The sequence below is a fragment of the Mustela nigripes genome, chromosome 14 (assembly GCF_022355385.1).
Source record: "Mustela nigripes isolate SB6536 chromosome 14, MUSNIG.SB6536, whole genome shotgun sequence".
Classification (NCBI taxonomy): domain Eukaryota; kingdom Metazoa; phylum Chordata; class Mammalia; order Carnivora; family Mustelidae; genus Mustela; species Mustela nigripes.
The window spans coordinates 40,919,146-40,939,963 of NC_081570.1; the positions used below are offsets into that span (position 1 = coordinate 40,919,146).

Sequence of the window (20,818 nt, forward strand, 5' to 3'; positions counted from 1 at the left end):
ACTTCTTGCTCTTAATCATTTGTTTGCCTCTACTATCAATGCTTTTACTTTCACCATTATCTTACCAGTCTTTATCATCAATGTTGTTATTTTCATCATTATCTTACTAGCATCTTTCATATGCACTGTATCATTTAACCTCCCTAACACTCAGAGAGGTATTATCACATGTTCCAATTCTAAGACACCTTTAGTTGTAAGGGCCACTTATTTAACACAACTTTATATGAAAATAAAGAGGTAATTCAGGGGCGCCTTGGGTGGGTCAGTGAGATAAGCCTCTGCCTTCAGCTCGGGTCATGATCTCAGGGTCCTGGGATCTAGCCCTACACTGGGCTCTCCACTCAGCGGGGAGCCTGCTTCCCCCTCTCTCTCTGTCTGCCTCTCCGCCTACTTGTGGTCCCTCTCTCTGTCAAATAAATAAATAATCTTTTTTTAAAAAAGATAATTTAAAAGAACTTTTTTATTATTAACCCCAAATTATAATCATTTATCAGCTTTTATTTCTCTACTATCAAAATCAAACATTAAGTCAAAGCAATGTTTCCTAGTTTTCATAGTACAAGTGTTCTGCCCCCTTGGTTAAATTTATTTCAAAGTATGGACTCTTTTTGATGCTACTACAAATGAAATTGCTTTTTTTTTTTTTCTTGAAGATTTATATGAGAGAGATAGAGCACACACATGAGTGCACACGCCAGCGGGGAAGGAGCAGAAGGAGAGGGAAAGAATCTCAAGCAGCCTCTCTGCTGAGCTCGGAGCCTGACTCAGGGCTCAACCTCAGGACCCAGGAGATCACGACCTGAGATGAAATCAAGAACTGGCCTCTCAACCAACTGAGCCACCCAGGCACCCCCAAAATTGCACTTTTTTAAAAAAGATTTTAATTTCCTTTGCAAATTGTTCATTGCTAGTAAAGACTGCATAAAAATGCAACCTTTTTTGTGTGTGTTGATTCTGTATTCTGCAATTTGCCAAATTTGTTAATTAGCTCTACCATTGTTCTTATGGAATCTTTAGGGTTTTCTACATATAAAAAATCATGTCAAACAGTATCAAGGATCCCCCCAAAATTAAAAATAGAACAACAATATGACCCATCAATCCACTTCTTAGTGTTTATCCAAAAGAACTTTAATAGGTTCTCAAAGAGATATGCACTCCCAAGTTCACACTACAACATTATTCACAATGGCCAAGAAGGAGAGAGAAAGTAACTGTGTATCAACAAACGGATAAAGAAAATGTGGTACACATAGGATTTCATTCATATGTGGAACTTAAGGAACAAAACAAACCAGGAAATTACAAAAACAAAAGAGAGAGAGACAGACAGACAAACCAAGAAACACTCTTAACTATAGAAAACAAACTCGTGGTCACCAGAGGAGAGATGGATGGGGGAATGGGTAAAATAAGTGAAAAGGATTAAGAGTACAATTATTATGAGCACTGAGAAAGTACAGAATTGTTGAATAACTATATTGTACACCCAAAACTAATATGACACTGTACATTAATAAAACTGAAATTAAAATAAAACCTTAATAAATAAAGAAAAATGTAGTACATTTATATAACAGTATTTTTCAGTCATAAAAAAGAAGGAAATCCTGTATGTACTATAACATGAATGAAACATGAAGACATTCTAAGGGAAATTAAGTCAGTCACAGAAGGACAAATAGTGCATGACTCCATTTATATAAGGTATTTAAAGTAGTGAAGCTCACAGAAGTAAGAAGTAGAATGGAAGTTGTCAAGGACTGGGGGAAGAGGAAAATGGGAAGTAGCTGTTCAATGTGAATAGAGTTTCACTAATATAACATGAAAAGGTTCCAGAGATCTACTGTACAACATTATGCTTACAGTTTACAATACTGCACTATTAATTTAAAATTTTGTTGAGGAGGTAGATCTTGTGTTATGTATTATTTACCAGAATAATTTTTTTTAAAAAGAATGCCATCGACAGAGATGATTTTATTTTTTCCAATTTGGATGTCTTTTTTTTTTTTTTTTTTTTTTGCCTAATTGCTCTACCTAGAATTTCCAGTACTATGTTGAATAGAAATGGTAAAAGAGGGCATGTTCATCTTGCTTCTCAAGAAAAAAGCTTTCAGTCTTTCAACACTTAGGATGATGCTAGCTGTGCAGTTTTATACATGGCTTTTCTCATGTTGAGGAAGTTCCCTTCCACTGTTAATTTATTGAGTATTTTCATCATGAAAGGGTACTGAATTTTATCAAATGTTTTTCCTGTATTAACTGAGATGATCATGTGGGTTTTTTCCCCTTCGTTCTATTAATGTGGTATATATTACACTGATTGATTTTCATACGATGAACCACTCTTGCAACTGTTTCACTGTCTTTTCCTGGGAATAAAACCCCAACCCAAGAAATAAGAAGCATCCTTTTTCAGCAAAATGACTAAATCTTTGACTGGAAACTGTCAACTTACCTATACTATGATGTGCGAAGATCTGTTACTTTTCAATCCCTGGTTTAGTAAAACACTAGCAGGGTGTTACTATCAGCCACACACATTCCACCAACTTGGCATTTGGCCTACTTAGCAAACTCCTCTCTTAAAATGCAAGCATGGCTCTGGGGGTTGTCTACTGATCACTCATGCAGCCTCTGCAGAGAATTACCTACACCAGAAACCATAATTGCTTAACCTCTATCTGGAAAGTACTCGGAATAAGAATTTCTACTGGAATTGGAGGAAGGGATAATTTTGGCACATGGGTACAAAGATAATATTCATTCAGTCTCAATTTCAAGTGTTCTGTGTAATTATGGGACCTTTCATTTCCATTTCTAGTTGAGAAAATACAGTAACTCTGGCTGGAGCACTTACACGAACAGTTGACTAGATAAGGTATTGCTTAGGGAAAACAGCTAGGAAGGTTAAAGATAACCAAAATGATCTATTTTGCTTAAAACTCCTAATTTAACATCTATTGGACTACTATACAAATATGCTTTATACTATACAGTCTATGTGATTCAGTAGAAAACTCAATGATTAACATTACTAACATAGGTCATTTCCCATTTACACAACTGCTGATCTATTATGAGTCATTATACTAGGCACTCCTGAAATATGAACAAACAGGACAACTTCTTTGTCCTCCTGTCATTCACCCTTAGGAGAAAAAAAGGAGAAAAAGAAAAATTGTAACACACTGGCTAAATACAAAAATGTATTTAATGCACTAAGCTGATTGCCACACAAAATATTCAAATAAACTGTCCTTGTATTGTTATTATCAGGCAGAAACAAAGTACAGAGAGAAACATACTGGGGAAATACAAAGTCAAAAATTCATGCATTTAGACGTTTGTTGTACATCAATATGCCTAGATACTGGGAATACTAAAATAAGTAAGAAACCATAGTCCCTGACATTGAAAACTCAAGTCTAGAGGGAAAAACAGACAGTAAAAATCCACTGTGGTAAGTGCAACTAGAGAGAGCAAACACAGTAGTTATGGAATCAGAGATACCTCAGGGAAACAGAAGAGGAAAAGTCAATAAAAGTCACGTCTGAATTATTTTAAAACAAAGAGAAAAACCTGAGGAAGTCAGGTTTACAAATGACACCTAAATTAGATCTTAGAGGAACCAGTCACAAAACTGTAAAGAGCACTCATATCTCAAGACCCCTACACTTGCTATGTCATCTACCTGGAACATGTCCATACATACTCATATGGCGGGGAGCCTGGGAGGCTCAGTCCGTTAAGCAGCTGCCTTCGGCTCAGGTCATGATCTCAGTGTCCTGGGATCAAGGCCCACACCAGGCTCCCTGATCAGCAAAGAGTCTGCTTCTCCCTCCCCGTCTGCCTTCCCCACCACTAGTACTTGCTCTTTCTTGCCCCTCTCTCCCTCTCTCTCTCAAATAAATCTTTTTTTAAAAAAAAATATTTTCTTTATTTATTTGAGAGAGAGTGAGAGAGAGCACGAGAAAGGAGAAGGTCAGACGGAGAAGCAGATGGTCTCCCAGACTCTGGGAGCCTGACACGGACCTCGATCCCAGGACTCCGGGATCATGACCTGAGCAGAAGGCAGTCACTTAACCAACTGAGCCACCCAGGCACCCCTCAAATAAATAAAATCTTAAAAAAAAAAAAAAAAGATATTCACATGGCTCACTTATTTCATTCAGATCTCTGATCGAATACAACTTCCTCAGAGGGGCCTTTCTAACCTCCCTATTCAAACTAGCTCCTGATAGCACCCTCTTCTCTTACCTCACTCTTACTGTTTTTCCTAGCTCTTACCACAACTAGACACATTTATTATCTATTTGTTTCTGTTGGTCTCCCTCACCAGAAATATTAACCTATGGGGCCAACAACAATCTGTCTTGCTTACAGTGTACGTCACAGTGCAGACACCAGTGCTTCACAAGTATGAGGTACATAGTACCTGTCGAATGAGTAAAGCAAAGAAGAGGAAGAAAAATTCAGGCACCGCAAGAAAAATGTAAACAAATTAATGAAAAATGGGCCATGACTCAATCCTCTTAACCCATAATAACTGTAATAAGCAAATACTTTTATTTATTAAGGACTTACTTATGGGCCAAGCACTATTCTCAGCACTTCACTTGTATTATCTCATCTAATCTTCACAATCTATAAAGTGGACACTCTTTTTCACATTTTACATACGAAGAATCTGAAACACAAGGAGATTAAACAACCTGCCCAAATTTACATAGCTAGTAAATGGCAGAATGAGAATTTCAAGCCATGCAGTACAATGCCAGAGCTCACTCGTAACCCCTTGCCCAAAAGCACAGAAAACAGACAAACTCCTGGGTTGGTCTACATGAGAAAGAAAGAAAGAAATAGAGACAGAGAGAGAGAAAGGAAGGAAGGAAAAAAGGAAAAATACCCACTATAAATAGTCTTTGTGAATACTACATCCTTCATATACTTAAAACCCTGCATGTTACTAATTTGTAACATTCCTAGTTTTTTTCAAAATATGAACTACATTTATCATGCAAAAGGTTAAAATAAACCACCACCCCCCAAAAGTTTCTGATTCTGATTCTGATTCAAAGTAGGACTGAGGAAGGTCTAAGAATTTGCATTTCTAAAAAGTTCTCAGGTGATGCTGATATACAGGTTCATTCTCAAGAACCCCTGAGCTATATAACCAAAATGTGAATTAAACCCCTTTCAAATAATACTAGGTTTCTTGAACAATCAGTTGCTGAACTAGGCAACTTCCAGGTACTATATATAATGTGCACACTTTCCCCCAAAGATCAGGGACAAAACAAGAATGTCCACTCTCAACACTTCTATTCAACATTGTCTTGGACGTCTTCGCCAGGGAAATTAGACTAAAACAGTATTTAAAATGCATCCAGGTTGGAAGGGAAGAAGTAAAACCCTCTCTGTTCACAGATGACATGATCTTATACAGTGCATAAAAATTCCTAAGGAATCCACTAAAAAACTAATAGAATAAATGAGCTCAGTAACGTTGTAGGATACAAGGTCAATATACAAAAATTAACTTTTACACACTTGGAATGAACAATATAAAAATGAAATTTAAAAATAAATTCCATTCAAATAATTAAGGAATAAAAAAAGAATAAAATACTCAAGAATAAATTTAACAAAGTAAAAAACTTACACTCTAAAAACTACAAGACAATATTGAACAAAATTAAAGATATACTTAATGGAAAAAAAATCACATGTCCATGGATTGAAGTCTTAACATTAAGATAACTATATTCCCCAAACTAATTTACAGACTCAATGCAATCTCTGAGAATTCCAAATGACTTCTTTATAGATGACAAGCCAATTCTAAAATTCACATGGGATTACAAGGAACCCAGAGTTGTGAAAAACAATTCTGAAAAGAAAAAGTTAGAGAACTAATACTTTCCAATTTCAAAACTTACTACAAAGCAACCATAATCAACACAGTGCTTTACTATACAAGGATAAACATATAGATCAACACAAGAGAATTAAGAGTCCAGAAATAATCTCATGCATCTATGGTCAAATGAATTTTTTTTTTTTTTTTAGAAAGACAGTAGGTACACGTGGGTGCAGAGGAAGAGGGGGTGGGAAAAGGAGAGAGAGGGAGAATTTTAAGCATCATCTCCAGGTGAAGGCCAGGGCTAGGCTGGAGCTTGGATCACAGGACACTGAGATCATGACCTAAGCCAAAATCAACAGTTAGATGCTTAACTGACTGAGCTACCCAAGCGCCTCTGGTCGAATGATTTTTAACAAGATGATTCAGTGTGGAAAGAACAATTTTTGACAAACAATGCTGTGAGAACTAGAGATCTATATAAGAGAATGAAACTGGACCATCATCTCACACCATACGTGAAAACTAACCCAAAATTAATCAAAGACCTAAAGGTAAAAACTAAAATTATAAAACTATTAGAAGAAAACATAGGAGGGCACCTGGCTGGCTCAGTGGGTTAAAGCCTCTGCCTTCGGCTCAGGTCATGATCCCAGGGTCCTGGGATCCAGCCCAGCATCAGGCTCTCTGCTCAGCAGGGAGCCTGCCTCCCTCTCTCTCTTCCTGCCTGCCTCTGCCTACTTGTGATCTCTGTCTGCCAAATAAATAAATAAAATCTTAAAAAAAAAAAAAAGAAGAAGAAGAAGAAGAAGAAGAAGAAGAAAACATAGGGATCAATCTTCATGAGAGGGTATTTGCCAAAAAACTCTTTGATAAAACACCAAAAGCACAAGTAGTAACAAATGAGAAAAAATATATATAAACTGGACTTCACCAAAATTTAAAGTTTTATGTACCAAAGGACACCATCAAGAGAGTGGAAAGACAATCCAGAGAAGGGGAAAAAAACATTTGCAAATCATGTATCTCACAAGTGACATACATCTAGATATATAACAAATTCTTAAAACTCAATAATCAAAAGACAAATAACCCAACTGAAGAATGGGAAAGGACATGAATGAACATTATTCTGAAGAAGAGATACAAATGGCTAAAATAAGCACATGAAAAGATGCTAGAAAACATTTGTCATCAGGGAAATACATATCAAAAGCACATGATACTACTTCACAGCCACTAGAATGCTGGCCATAGTCAGAACTGAAAAGTCAGTTAACAATTACTAGAGAAGATGCAAAGTCCTCATCCTCATTCACAGCTAGTGGAAATGCAAAATGGTGCAGCCGCTTTGGAAAATTGTCTGCCAGTTCCTCAAACAATTAAACATAAAGCTACTATTTGGTCTGATAAATATCTAGCAGAAATAAAAGCATACAGCCACACAAAAACTTGTACATGAATGTTTATAGCAGAGTATTTATCATAGCCAAAAGGAAGAAACATCCACAATGTCCACCGATGGAAAAACAGATAAAGAATGTGGTATAACCATACCAAGAGGTATTATTTAGCCAAAAAAGGAATGAAGTACTGGTACTTAATACAACTTGGATAAACCTAAGAAATGTTAAGTGAGAGTGTACCAGAATAAAAAAACAAAACAAAACTTAAAACATGGAGCAGAATGTAGAGACCAAGACTAAGTATGAAAGCAACCCAGCTTGTAAAGAAGAATGAAAAGTATATGCAAACTGAAATCATCCCATCTTTTTCAAGCTACAACTTTTAGTGCCAATTTCCCATGCTAAATGAACTTTATAAACTATTATGTAGTCTGAAGCCAAATTAAATATATTCAACTTAATTCCTTCACAACAGCATTTTTGCGATTATTGTTCCTACCTGAATACTGCTTCTGTCTACTTTGCCATTCAAGATCTTATAAACTAAAAAAAATCACATACAACTTTCTGGGGTGCCTGGGTGGCTCAATCAGTTAAGTGGCTGCCTTCAGCTCAGGTCATGATGGTCCTAGGAGTGAGCCCCATGTTGGGCTCTTTGCTCAGTGGGGAGTCTGCTGCTCCCTCTCCTTCTGCCTGCTGCTTCCCCTGCCTGTGCTTTCTGCCTCTGTCAAATAAATAAATAAAATCTTTTTCAAAATTTTAAAAAATAAAATACAATTTCTCTGAGTATCCCTGGGATAGAAAACTTGATATTCTTAAATTTTTACATACTTTTTAGAGTAGGTCAAAGATTCTTTGAAAGCTATCCTAGAAACCCCTCCCTAATGTCCTATGCTCCAGGTTAAAAATTCTTGCTTTAATACAAAGGAGGAAAAAAGCAGAGAATGAATCCTAAGAAAATGGCATATCCCCCAATGTGGACCCTATGCACCAAAATACATTCTGACTTGAATCAAATGTTTCTATTGCTTCATGCTATCCTTTCAAATACAATTTAAAATGTTATCTATGGTACGGATCAACTCAAAAACTAAACTACCACAAAATGTTCCATCATAATCACAGAATACTCCACAGCACCCTAGTGCCTTACTTCCATCACCCCTTCTCAAGGCATCATCATCATCATCCCAGAAAGTCAGTGTTTATCTCCCTAAAAGACTAAAAGGTATTTCATTACATGCATGAGTCCAGGTCTTTCTCTCCTTATATGTCTAAGGCCTAACACAGTGATGACAACACAGGAGGCATTCAGTAAATGGTTTCTGAAATAAAAGAGATCAACCAGCAGTAACAGAAGCATCTTTAATGCACAGAAGTTTCACATTTTTTCATATATGCCTAATGATATATCTGTGTTATACCTATAGAATACAAGATAAAATAAAGTTACCAGTAATCCTTGGTATCCATGATCTGTGACAATTCTAAGTATAACAGTTCACAAAAATTAATGGCCCTATAAATAAGTAAAATTCACCAACTATAAATATTTGGCTACTGCAGGCAGTTGTTGTTGTTATTAGCTGCTACCATTTAAACTGATCTTGGACATTTGTACCCGTTATCTCACATAATCTTCATAACAAATCTTGCAAGTAAAGTGTATCCCCAATTTTATAGGCTTAAAAAAAAGAGAGAAACAGAAGAAACTTATTACACAAACAAAGGATTTAATCTAAGACATTCTCATTGCAAAGCCCAAGATCTCCCATTATTTCACCCTAGCTCTCTACAATGTTCATATGTGGAGTGTCAGAAATCCTTACACCTAGTGGTTTTCGGTTTTATTTAATAAAACAGTTTGTTTTTTAGGGAATTTTTTTCTGATACATGGTATTATTGTTAGCATTAAAATACTGAAGGAACTCCAAGTCCAAACTATGATATCCAAGAGAGTATTAGCTTGAAAATAAATACTGGTATGATGTACACAAACCAAGACAGGCTTAGGTTTTCATGAGTAATAAATTGCTAGGTTGCAAAATGTAACACTACCTTCTATCAAGTCTACAAAAACTCTCCACTATCTGGTATAATAAACACTTTCTAGAGATTTGGCCCTTGCAATGATAAGGTGATTTTCACATAAAAAGATGCTGCAGCCCAGAACATTCGTTCAGTTAACCAAGTATTATTACCATAATCAGATCAGTCAGAGCTATTATTCTGCCCTCAAAAACACATTCATTCAGTTTATATGCATTGTTTATACTACCTGGCTCACAATTCTGGCTCTACTACTTAGGAGCAGCTTGACCTTGAACAAATTACTTCACCTCTGAGCTTAAATTTCTTCCTTTTTTTGAGAAACAAAGATAATAAGGATGATCCAGTTATCAGGTTAGAAGGATTACTCAAAAGTTCATCAGGTTGTAAAAATTATTAGAAACAGTGCCTGACACACAAGAGCTCAATAAGTATTATTGTTATTATCCCAATATTGATCTCTTCTCTCTCCCTCCCTCTCTCACACACATAAGCACACACACATACACATACCTCACTCTCAGTAATTTGTTCCTTTTATATAACAATGGAGGAATATAATATCACATGAATGTTCATTTTCATAGTGTCTTACTTACTGTCAAAGACTATTTACAGGAAACAGTATAGCAAACGTGTTTAAGAACAGATGTACCTGGGTTCAAATCTGAAAAATCTACTGCTTACGACACAACCCTAAATAAGTAATATAGAAGATTAATTGCTACTTTATAAACACTTTGAAGATTAAGTGAAATAATACATGTAAATCACCTAAAAGTATCTACTGCTTATTAGGAGTTTACAAAACATCAGTCCTCTTCTTTCTTAATAATGGTATAAGAATGTTTTCCTTTCCATATCTTTTTATTAATACTTGGCCCACTACATAGAATTGTTCCATAACTAAAGACCACACTAAGAAAGGCAGAGAAGTTACATATAAAATTAAATTCACAATTTCCAGTTTCTTACCATTTAACTTTCTTAAGTTCAAAATCTATGCACAAGTAGCCATTCATGCCACATGGCAGGTTTAGTGATAAAAATATGAAGATGAACTATTCTCTCCCTATCCCAGGAAAGCACATACTTCTTTATCTCCTATATACCTTACTGGATCACTGAGTTTAAAAAGTATATATAAACAAGTGATGCTCAACGAGGGGCAATTCTGTCCCCCAGGAAACATCTGACAATATCTGGAGATATTTCTGACTGTCCCAAATGGGAAGAGAGTTACTAGCATTTCCCGAATAAGGAACCTACAAAATATCTCACATGTACAGGACAGGCCCCCTACAACAAAGAGCTACCTGGCCCAAAATTCAATTGTGCCAAAGTTGAAAACCATGATCTAAAAAATTCAAAAAATATAATATAGAAGCTCTCCCCCAAAAAAGTATGGTCTTGTCCCATTGTTCTTAGCCAAATTTTTATTTTTATTGAGACACATAACAAGATAAAAGTAGCATGATTATTTCAGATGAGACTCCTGGTACCATTAAATTCCCATTACAAAATCCCCAATCTAAAGGGGGGAAGTATGGCTTACTCTTCTTTGTATAAATGGTACTATATAAAAAACAAGTTTTTAAAAGAGCGCCAACCTTTTTTTCCCAAGATTTTATTTATTTATTTGACAGAAATCACAAGTAGGCAGAGAGGCAGGCAGGAGGAGGGGGAAGCAGGCTCCCCGCTGAGCAGAGATTCCCGGTGTAGGGCAAAGAGGGCCAACCTTTTTTAATTGCACTTTCAATTCATGAAAGCATTATTTGTATCACAAAGTTAAGTTTCTTATATCTCACTTCTGTCTTACTTTTGCAAAAAATATTAAAAAATTCACTTAATGATAGGAAATACAGTGCATAAGGCCAACTTTTAACATGGCTTTTTTTCTTTATCAAACTGACAATGTACAAAAGTTTGCTAATATACTGTATTAATGAAGCTACAGAGAAGGAAAAGCATACTCAAACTGTTGCTGGTACAATCTTTCCAAATGTAAATTAGCAGTTTGGGCCCAACAATTACAGCTACCAAAAACTAAAGTATATACTCACACCTCTGCACAAAGGTATGTAAAAGAATATTCACTGCAGGTGTGCCTGAGTGGCTCAGTGGGTTAAAGCCTCTGCCTTCGGCTCAGGTCATGATCCCAGGGTTATAGGATCAAACTCTGCATCAGGATCTCTGCTGAGGAGGGAGCCTAACACACACACACACCCCTTGTGATTTCTGTCTGTCAAATAAATAAATACAATCTTTTTTTCCCCCTAGGATTTTTATTTATTAAGTGGGAGGAGCAGAGGGAGAGGAAGACAGAAATTTGAGCATACTGTGCGCTAAGAATGTATTAAGTACAAAAGGCACAAGCTACAAAGGGAGGGAGACTGATATGTTTGAGTACATGAATTGTTTAAAACTTACATATAACATAAACACCATAATCAAAGTGGAAAGACGAGTCAAAGTAGAAGATAATTTTAACACATAACCAACAAAGACATAATAAATATAATCTTTAAAAAAAAAATATTCACTGCAGCACTGATAAGTCGTAACAATTGGAAGCAACATAAATGGCCATCGTTATTATACTCATCGTGTATAATCGAGTATCGTATTATACTCATATAAGGAAGGAAAGATCCCAAAGTTAAGGAGATCTGTATGTGCTGGGAGAGAACAATCTCCTAAATTAAGCTATAAATAAATAAATAAATATAGTGAGCCATGAAACAATATGCAGGCTACTCAAAAGAAAAATCATGCATATTTACATATACATCACAGATTATTGCTGGAAATGCACACAACAAAACAAAGTGGCAAGAATGACTATCTCTAGGAAGGAGACTCAGAACCCAGAGCAAGGAGGAGGCTTTCCCTGGTACTCCTTGAATTTTTTTAAACATGGGTTTATGTTTTTATTTACTGACTGTAAAACTTAAGTTGCAAATTCTGAGCCTCAGTATTCTCCAATTTGAAATGATAGCAATAGCCTAGCTTGTTAGTTATTGTGAAAATCAAATGAGAGAATAAAATGCTTTGTAAATCATAAAGCAGCACACAAATTTATAAAATCAGTCTTTGACAATTCTCCAAACCAATTATAACAATAGTTATTATTATCATTCTTCTGACCAATTTCTCTAAATACAAAGATGGGAATGTTTAAGATGAAATGCAAGTGGGGGCGCCTGGGTGGCTCATTGGGTTAAAGCCTCTGCCTTCGGCTCAGGTCGTGATCTCAGGCTCCTGAGATCGAGCCCCACATCCGGCTCTCTGCTAGGCGGGGAGCCTGCTTCCCTTCCTCTCTCTCTGCCTGCCTCTCTGCCTACTTGTGATCTCTGTCAAATAAATAAATAAAAATCTTAAAAAAAAAAAAAAAGATGAAATGCAAGTGTAAATGCAATCTTAGAATATATTTTCACATTATATATAGTCATTCATTTTAACTTAACAATAAATATTCCAAAAAAAGTTCTCATACAGAAATGCTAAATCAGCAGATTGCAAAAGAAATACAAGTCCACCATCGAAAAGAAGGTAAATAAAAACTATAACCATGCTATTATAAAACCTTAGTGCTTTTTTTTTCTTTCAGTCTTTTTTTCTGTGCATGCTTAACTGGGTTAGATCATTCTTCTAAATAAAATGTCTCCACTTTGATGTAATACAGCATTCAAATTACAGTATTCTTCCTCTTATTACAAGCTCCTAATAAACACAATTTTTAATGGAGGCATAATATTTTATCTTGTTGATGAGAGTTTAAACACTTCAACATGAAATTCCAGTGTATGGGTTTACCTAATGAACTCTGCCTGGATTAACTTTCCATTTATTTCTACCAATTCTCCAAGTAACCAGATATTTCTCTTTCTCTTTCATTCTCTCTCCCAACCCATTTTCCTCCTTCTCATTTCCAGAGTTCCAATATTATTAAGTGCAAAATTCATGAAACAAAGAAGTGTGTAAGTGTGTTTAATTCCTTGAAGAGCAAGTAAAACACCTTAGATTGAGTCCTTAAATCAGACTATTAGTGAGAGAGGAGATTAGAACTATGATTCTTTACCAAAGAAAGATGCTCAATCTTTTTCTACTACATTTTAGTCCATTATCACTGTCTACAAATAGAGTCAAAACAAAAGAATACACTCTTAACATTACTCCTGGGAGACTCTACTAAACAATCCCAACTGTTCCTAATTAATTTTAACTATGACAACTCCTCCCAAATGCTGAACATTCCAAGCCATTTTTGAGAACAGTTGGATATCACTCAAAGAGGTATGGATTTCCTGAGTATACGTACTGTAACTGCAGGCACAAGAGAAAAATATCATTATTGTGCCCTTCCCATAGTAAGAACTCAAATATTACGTCATGTTAAATAAATACGCTCTTTCTGCTTCTGAGAACATGTAATTTTTATATTGTGTCCTGATATTTACTGTCATAATTACTAAACCAGATCACTAAGAATACACATTCATTAACACATCATGTATTTTTTTCTTTAATAAAACTGAAAATAAACACCACAAACTGTAAATTATAAGTTTTTTACTCCAATTGCCAAAGTTTCTGTAATACAGTTATATCACTCTTTCAATTTAAAAAAAAAAAGCATTAAAAGGAAAAGTATTCTTACAGCACTTACTGGTTTAGACCACATACTAAGATTTTTTTCAATTAAATCCCATTCTAAGGGCTTTTTTATTATTAAAAAAGAGTCCCTGCTAAATTAAACAAGAAAACCTCAGCATAAAGCTGAACTGCCGTATGATCATTTAAAATATTCATATCATGTCATATTTCAATAAAATAAAACTTTTACCATCACCAAAAACACCACTTGTATACCCACAGTTGTTATCATCAACCTATCATAAAAGACACTGGAGACTCAGAGGCAAAAAACATGGCTTCCATCCTCAAGTTTACTATCTAATTAGGACAATAGGGCATTTACTGAAAAAGACCATCAAAAATACAAGGGAACACTGGACATGCCAAGCATCTAGTACACAGAGAAACAGACAGCTTTTGAAATCCTACATACCTTGGTTCAAATCTTAAATTACTTACTAGCTCATGTAAATTCCCTGGTTCGTAAAATGGAGTATTAAATAAAATGAAGTAAAATTCGTTGCATACTGGAATACCCTTGTATGTACAGTAAACTACATATATACATATAGTATATACATATATACATATAGTAAGAAAGGCTGATAGCAGTAGTATTATTAAGAATACAGGCTTGTGGGGCACCTGGGTGGCTCAGTGGGTTAAGCCTCTGCCTTCCACTTGGGTCATGACCCCAGGATCCTCGGATTGGGCTCTCTGCTCGGCAGGGAGACTGCTTCCTCCCCCTTCTCTCTCTGCCTGCCCCTCTGCCTACTTGTGATCTCTGTCTGTCAAATAAATACATAAAATCTTTTAAAAAAAAGAAAAAAAGAATACAGGCTTGAAGAGGAAATGGGGAACTGTAAAAGCTAAATGAAAGTATTAATAGCTTTCTTGTAATCTGTCACTACATGCAAAAATCACAGTGTCTTTCTGATTCAAGTTTTACTTCTCATCGATTAGAAGAAAAGAGAATGTCTACTGAAGACAAATGAAATTAGAAAACACTATGGCTAGGGTAGCTGGGTGGCTCAGTCGGTTAAGCATCCAACTGTTGATCTCAGCTTGGGTCTCCATCTCAGGGTGGCTGAGTTCAAGCCCCATACTGGGCTCCACGCTTGGCAGGAAGCCTACTTAACATTTTCAAAAGTGAAAGATAGAAAGAAGACAAACACTAAGGCTACCCAGCACAAAGTACCTCTGGGAAAGTCCCACTAAAGCTACAAATCGTAGCGTATGATCTATAAAAAAAGAAGGTCAGCTGGAAAGGGCCTTAGATCAACTAAATTCAAACTCCCCTACTACAATGTAAATTCCATGTTTTGTATGCAAGAACTGTTATTTATTTTGTTACTTAGTATAGCCTCAGTACCTAGCACATAATTCCTGGCACACAGTAAATGCTCAACAAATATTTGTTGAATGAGTATTAAAATTAAGAAAACTGAGGCCCTGGAGATCTAACTCATTCCATAGAGTTAGCTCTTGGAACTAAATTTCATTACTATAGTATTCTATCCTCTCTAGAAGCTACAGTATGATAATTTAAATAATTTATTTTGGTGGCTGGGAGCTGATGGGTTGGTTGGTAGGCAAGGAAAGAGGAAGGAAAGAGTAAATTAAAATATTTTTCACATTTTTCCCCCAAACTGTCAGTTCTGCTTAACTGATAAAGGCAAAAAACTATAAACAAGACAATCCCAGCAGAGTGCCTAGCACATAATATGTACTTAATCAATATTTGTTGAATGGAAAAACCTACTCAAAAACCATTATTATCTCGTGACCAGAGGCAGAAACCACTTTCAGCAACTGTTTAATCTTTTAACTGTCACACAGCCCTTTAAAATTTTCAGTCATTCATAAGACAGTAATCACCTTCTTCCAGATGGGCACTGAGGAAGAGAGACGAATTAAGAGATGTCCCTGCCCTGGAGGATTTTCACTTGAGTATGCCTAAGTGTGTATATTTGGGGGTGGATGGTGGGGCGTGACACAAACAGATCAATAATGAATGTGAAACCAGGCTGCATTGTTACCTTAGTTTATTTGCTTCAAGCAGTTAAAAAATTTAAAAAACACAAATTAGAAAAGTTTTAAAATAACGAGGCACATTAGGGTATATTAACACTTAGAAAGGTTCTTTTTCCTGTCCCTTAACATAGATATTACTGCCTCTTAATGTCTTAAAATCAAAATATTCTAAATTGACTTAATCTGAATTATCAATATAAATGAACCACCAATGTATGTTCTCACATATGTTCTCTCATATGTGAGACACTTAAGGATAATACTCCCGATGCACTATTTACTTTGTGTACATATTAGTATTTAAATACATAACCACAAGAACATATTTAAATTATTTAACTGTCTGTAAAACTGACAGAGCCTAAAGAAAATCTCCAGAGATGAATGACAGTAAAAAGAAACTAAAAGCATTACCTCGGGAGAGAATAAAGTATGCAAACAACTAAAAAACAAATCTACAGAAGACTTCAAGAGAACAAAAACTTCAAGAGGGGAAAACTGCCTGAACTGGCCAACACAGCCAGAGAGCAAGAGCTGCCAACAGGATCTTGTATAATGCAAGTCACTAACTAGATTCGTAAAAAGCGAACACCCAAAAGTCAATGTTGCCACTCCTCAAATTTAAATCTCTGGAGGAGGCTTCCAAAGAGATTCACCACTAAAACTAACACACCACATTCCAAGGATTCTTCCCTGTTGTCTGCTTGTCAAAATAGGATAAGCAACATCAAGAAAACCTGGGAAAGACAGACTTCACTTAGAATTCCTGCAAAACTAAAGTTAGTTATTTTACCTGAGGCACATGTTTATGTGACTCCAGGTTCCTGGGGAGAACATTCCTCACTCAGTTTCTGTATTCCAGAACGCTAGGTGAAATATCCCAAAGCCTTTTGCTACAACACAAAAAACTCAATGGCCCAAATGTATAAGCACTGACAAATCTAGGCCAAGGAGACTACAAGGTGGCAGGGAGATACAAGGCAGGAAGGAAGGCTGTGGTGGGCCCTATGGGGAAGTATGTGGTCACCAGCTTTGGAAAGAACAACCTGAGAAGTTTATGGCCGGGGTGAGTTTTGATCAAAGGAGAAGGAAGGGACTGACAGGTGCAAGTCCTCATCATCCCGAACATCATGAGAAGATTACAACTGGCTTTCTTTACAGAGAGGAAAGGAGGAGGCTCCCAGAATGAACGATGCTGAAGCACAAGGTTTTCTGGGAAGCCCAAGAACTGGACTCTGCAGGTAACAGAAAGGCAAGAGGAAAGACCCTGAGAACAGGTTCCCCCATAATGAGTGATCGCTACAGTCTTTCCAGCGCCAAGACTGAAGGAACCATCACACCTGTTGAAGTATGTTTCCCTGTTATCCGTGTGGGCAGCAATTAAGAGAAACGCCCCCCGCCAAGAGTGGAAGCAAAGACAGACGGAACTGGGAGGTCCAACCCAGAAGGAAACCTGATGGGGGGAAGAGGCTGAATTCAGGATGAGGCAGCAGGGTAAGTACTTGGGAGAGTATAAGACTTATATGGAAGAGAGGCTAATTATCGGAAACTGCTGGGGAAGGGAGGGCTTTCGCTGGACTCCAGAGGGAAAAGGCCAGTTTTGAGAAGAAAGGCTCTTAGAGGAGGCCTTGGGCGTCTGGGTCGGGAAGGTGACTTTTAACTACGAAAAGGACGCTGCATAGCCCAGACAGCCAGCCTCGTGGGGGGCGAGGGCTGACCTGGGGTTGAGGCTGATCCTCGCGAGCTCAACAGGAGCTCACCTGGAGTACTTCTGGCCTGGAAGGAGGAAACTTCCTCGCTGGGTGAAAGCTGCGAGGAGTGAGCGGGGCCAGACGACGGCTGAACAGGGCAGGGGCCACGGTCCGCTCAGCAGTGTGACCAAGGGGCCGCGGGACTCGGCGCGCGAGAGTGGGGGGGAGTGGGGCGGGGTCACGGCTGCTGCGACGGAGCTGCAGGCTCGGGATGGCGCCCTCCCTCAGTCACACAGTCTCACACTCACACACACAAACGCTCTAGCTCTCACCGAACGCCATCCCGCCCGCGGCGAGAGAAACTGCCTGGGTCGGTGAACCACAGGACGGTGGGGGAGGGGGCCGGGCTGGGACACCAGCCGACGGAGCCGGACGGGCAGGCGGCGTTACCTGTGTCAGGGAGAGCTGGGCCGCCGCAGCCATGGTGTTTCCATCATGCACGGGAGGGGAAGGAAGGACAGGCTGGCTGGGGCTCGGGGCGGGGAGGAGGCGGAGGGAGCGGTCAGAGGCGAGGCCCGGGCAGGCGGGCGGGCGTCTCCCCTAACTTCGACAACTTCCCTCCTCTCGCCCGCCCCGCCCCACCCCTCCTGGCCCCGCCCGCCCGGCGCCAGCGCGGCAGTACCCAAATCCTGGCGCCGGATTTTGCGCTACCGGACAGGGTCCTATCCACAGGGCCGCCTGAGAAAAACCGGCACGGATATCGCAATAAGGCGGACGGGCTGCGTAGGGGTAGGAGACTACAGATTGCTGTAAACTTTAAGCAGGTGGCCTAACTGCTCTGACCTTCTGCTTCTGAAAAATGGGGGAAACTCTACCCAAAGTCCAGGTGAAAACTAAATGAGATGATAGAAATAACAGTACTTTATTAAAATATGCTAGATTCTGTGCTAGACATTTTATTTTTCAATTGTATGAATGGAAGGAACTAAGACACAAGTAAGTTGCATAAATAAAGAAACCAAAACCCAAATAAGTATTTTACATAAGGTCATACATCTGATTAAGAGAGCCAGGTTGGAATCCAGGTCTCACTCCAAAACCTGTAATTTAACCATCTGCTATTAGGGCATGATATTGAAAAAGAAGACTTTCAAGTTATTTCTTCCAAGAGTCAAAATCCAAGTGGGAGGGATGATGAATAATATCCTTGCCTGCTTGCTGCTGGCCACACTTACATTGTTTTATAAAAGAACACTGGGACTTGTGCAGGTGCCCACAGCCTCCTAACTCCTACCATAGTCCTCTTGGCAAACTTCTTCTAGTTTCTGAAGACATACTCAAGAATTTTCCGCTTTGCAAAGTATCTCCTGACCTCCCCAAATCAGAGTTACACACGCTTCTTTTGACATTTCTTCTCTACCTTATGAAGTCATTATCACTCTAATGACTCTTTACACCTGTCTACCCCACTACACTGAGAGCTCTCAACAACAAGCAATTTCTGATGTATTTCTATATCCTCACACCCTAACATGCAACAGGTACTCAATAAAAAGCCTCATTACTGCTTGTGTTAAATATAACACATCCTCCACTATCTCATACTGCCATCTTCAGTTGGAATAAACAACAAGTTACTAGAAATCCTGATCTTTAAAAACTTGGCTTATATGCCAACTACTTTTAAGAGACGTTCTAGGAACTCCAGCCTTTTAGTTGTTCTAATATGATTCTTATTATACTCGTCTTGTTTTTAAGAGTTAATTAAAGGCTTTTCTCTACCCCACCACACTGTAAAATCCTTGAGGACGGGGACTGACTCATTAATATATCCTACTCGCCATTTAGCCTACCACAGAGTAGGCCTCAATAAATGTTTTTGCCCAGAATTGGTCTTCTTTCTCGGTCATGGTGGCTTCCCACACCAACAAACCACAGCTCTATCAGGCCCATGACCTTGTCGCCATTATGGCAGCCCTCGTTTAATATACCAAGAGGGCCAGCTGATGGAGTAAACCTCACCTGACTTTTTAGACCTTTGCCAAAATGGGCAAACCATCCCAGAAGGGCCCCCAGAAACTCCTGACTCTGCTCAGACCCCTTTTAACAAAGTCTAGCCACAAAGAGCAGCCATGCAGATCTGGTGAACAACCACTTATTCAACAGTCTCCTTGGGTCTCTTTTTGCTGTTATTAACTCAAGGGAGGAGGGATAAATTACTCTACCATGGTACATTCATCAACTATAACCACAACTGATATTTATATTTGACTTTTCTATTTTACACTATCACATTTCAGCTTCACAACTCTGAAAAGCATAAACCCACTTTATAGATGCAGTAAATGAAGATTATGAGGAAAAAAATATTATAGGGGTTACTTGATTTGCCCAGTTTATACAGCTAATAACTGAAGCAGTATAGCAGTGTGGAATAAATAGGGCTAGGACACCAGAAACATCCAGGTTACAATTCTGGCTCTACCATTTACCAGCTGTACAACCTTAGGCTTGTTGTGAGGATGAATGATATAACATATATGAAAATACCTAAAGATAGAGGTAGTTACAGATGTAGATGCAGGTTAAGAAATCTGAAAGCCATCCCATAAATTACTATGGAAACTATAAATTCACTTGCTATTAAAAAGCCATCCCAGGGACGCCTGGGTGGCTCAGTTGGTTAAGCAGCTGCCTTCGGCTCAGGTCATGATCCCAGCGTCCTGGGATCGAGTCCCACATTGGGCTCCTTGCTCCTCAGGGAGCCTGCTTCTCTTCTCCCTCTGCCTCTGCCTGCCATTCTGTCTGCCTGTGCTTGCTCTCTCGCCCTCTCTCTCTGATAAATAAATAAAATCTTTAAAAAAAAAAAAAAGCCATCCCATAAATTACTATGGGAACTATAAATTCACTTGCTATTCAAAGAGATTCTCCAAACAATATGAAGTAAAGAAGATATTGCTCTTGTGTGAATAGAGTGAAAGTTTTCCAGAAAGGCTAGGTATGCAGCTAATAATGAGAATATTGGAATCATTTGGTGTGTGGCCTCAGACAAACCATTTAACCTGTTTGAGACTCAGCTTCTCATATATAAAATGAGCAGATCAGAGGAAAATGGGCGGCACAGTCAGATA

The 20,818-nt window shown here is 38.0% G+C and overlaps 1 protein-coding gene and 1 long non-coding RNA gene across 5 annotated transcripts in view; one reads left to right on the forward strand and one right to left on the reverse strand.

The window, feature by feature from the left end:
* EPS15 (epidermal growth factor receptor pathway substrate 15) overlaps positions 1-18,326 on the reverse strand; it is a 145,951-nt gene extending 127,625 nt beyond the window's left edge. For 2 of the 4 annotated variants that reach the window (XM_059374710.1, XM_059374708.1), the window contains exon 1: positions 18,138-18,325. In XM_059374710.1, the coding sequence (XP_059230693.1) occupies positions 18,138-18,170 (33 nt within the window). In that variant the 5' untranslated portion in view covers positions 18,171-18,325. Of the gene's footprint in view, positions 1-18,137 lie in introns of all 4 variants that reach the window. The other 2 variants (XM_059374709.1, XM_059374712.1) reach the window with 2 other exon arrangements.
* The window catches only part of LOC132000861 (uncharacterized), a 68,238-nt gene continuing 64,403 nt past the window's right edge, over positions 16,984-20,818 (forward strand). Inside the window, exon 1 of the long non-coding RNA XR_009399474.1 lies at positions 16,984-17,490. This is a non-coding gene — a long non-coding RNA (uncharacterized LOC132000861). The remainder of the gene's footprint in view (positions 17,491-20,818) is intronic.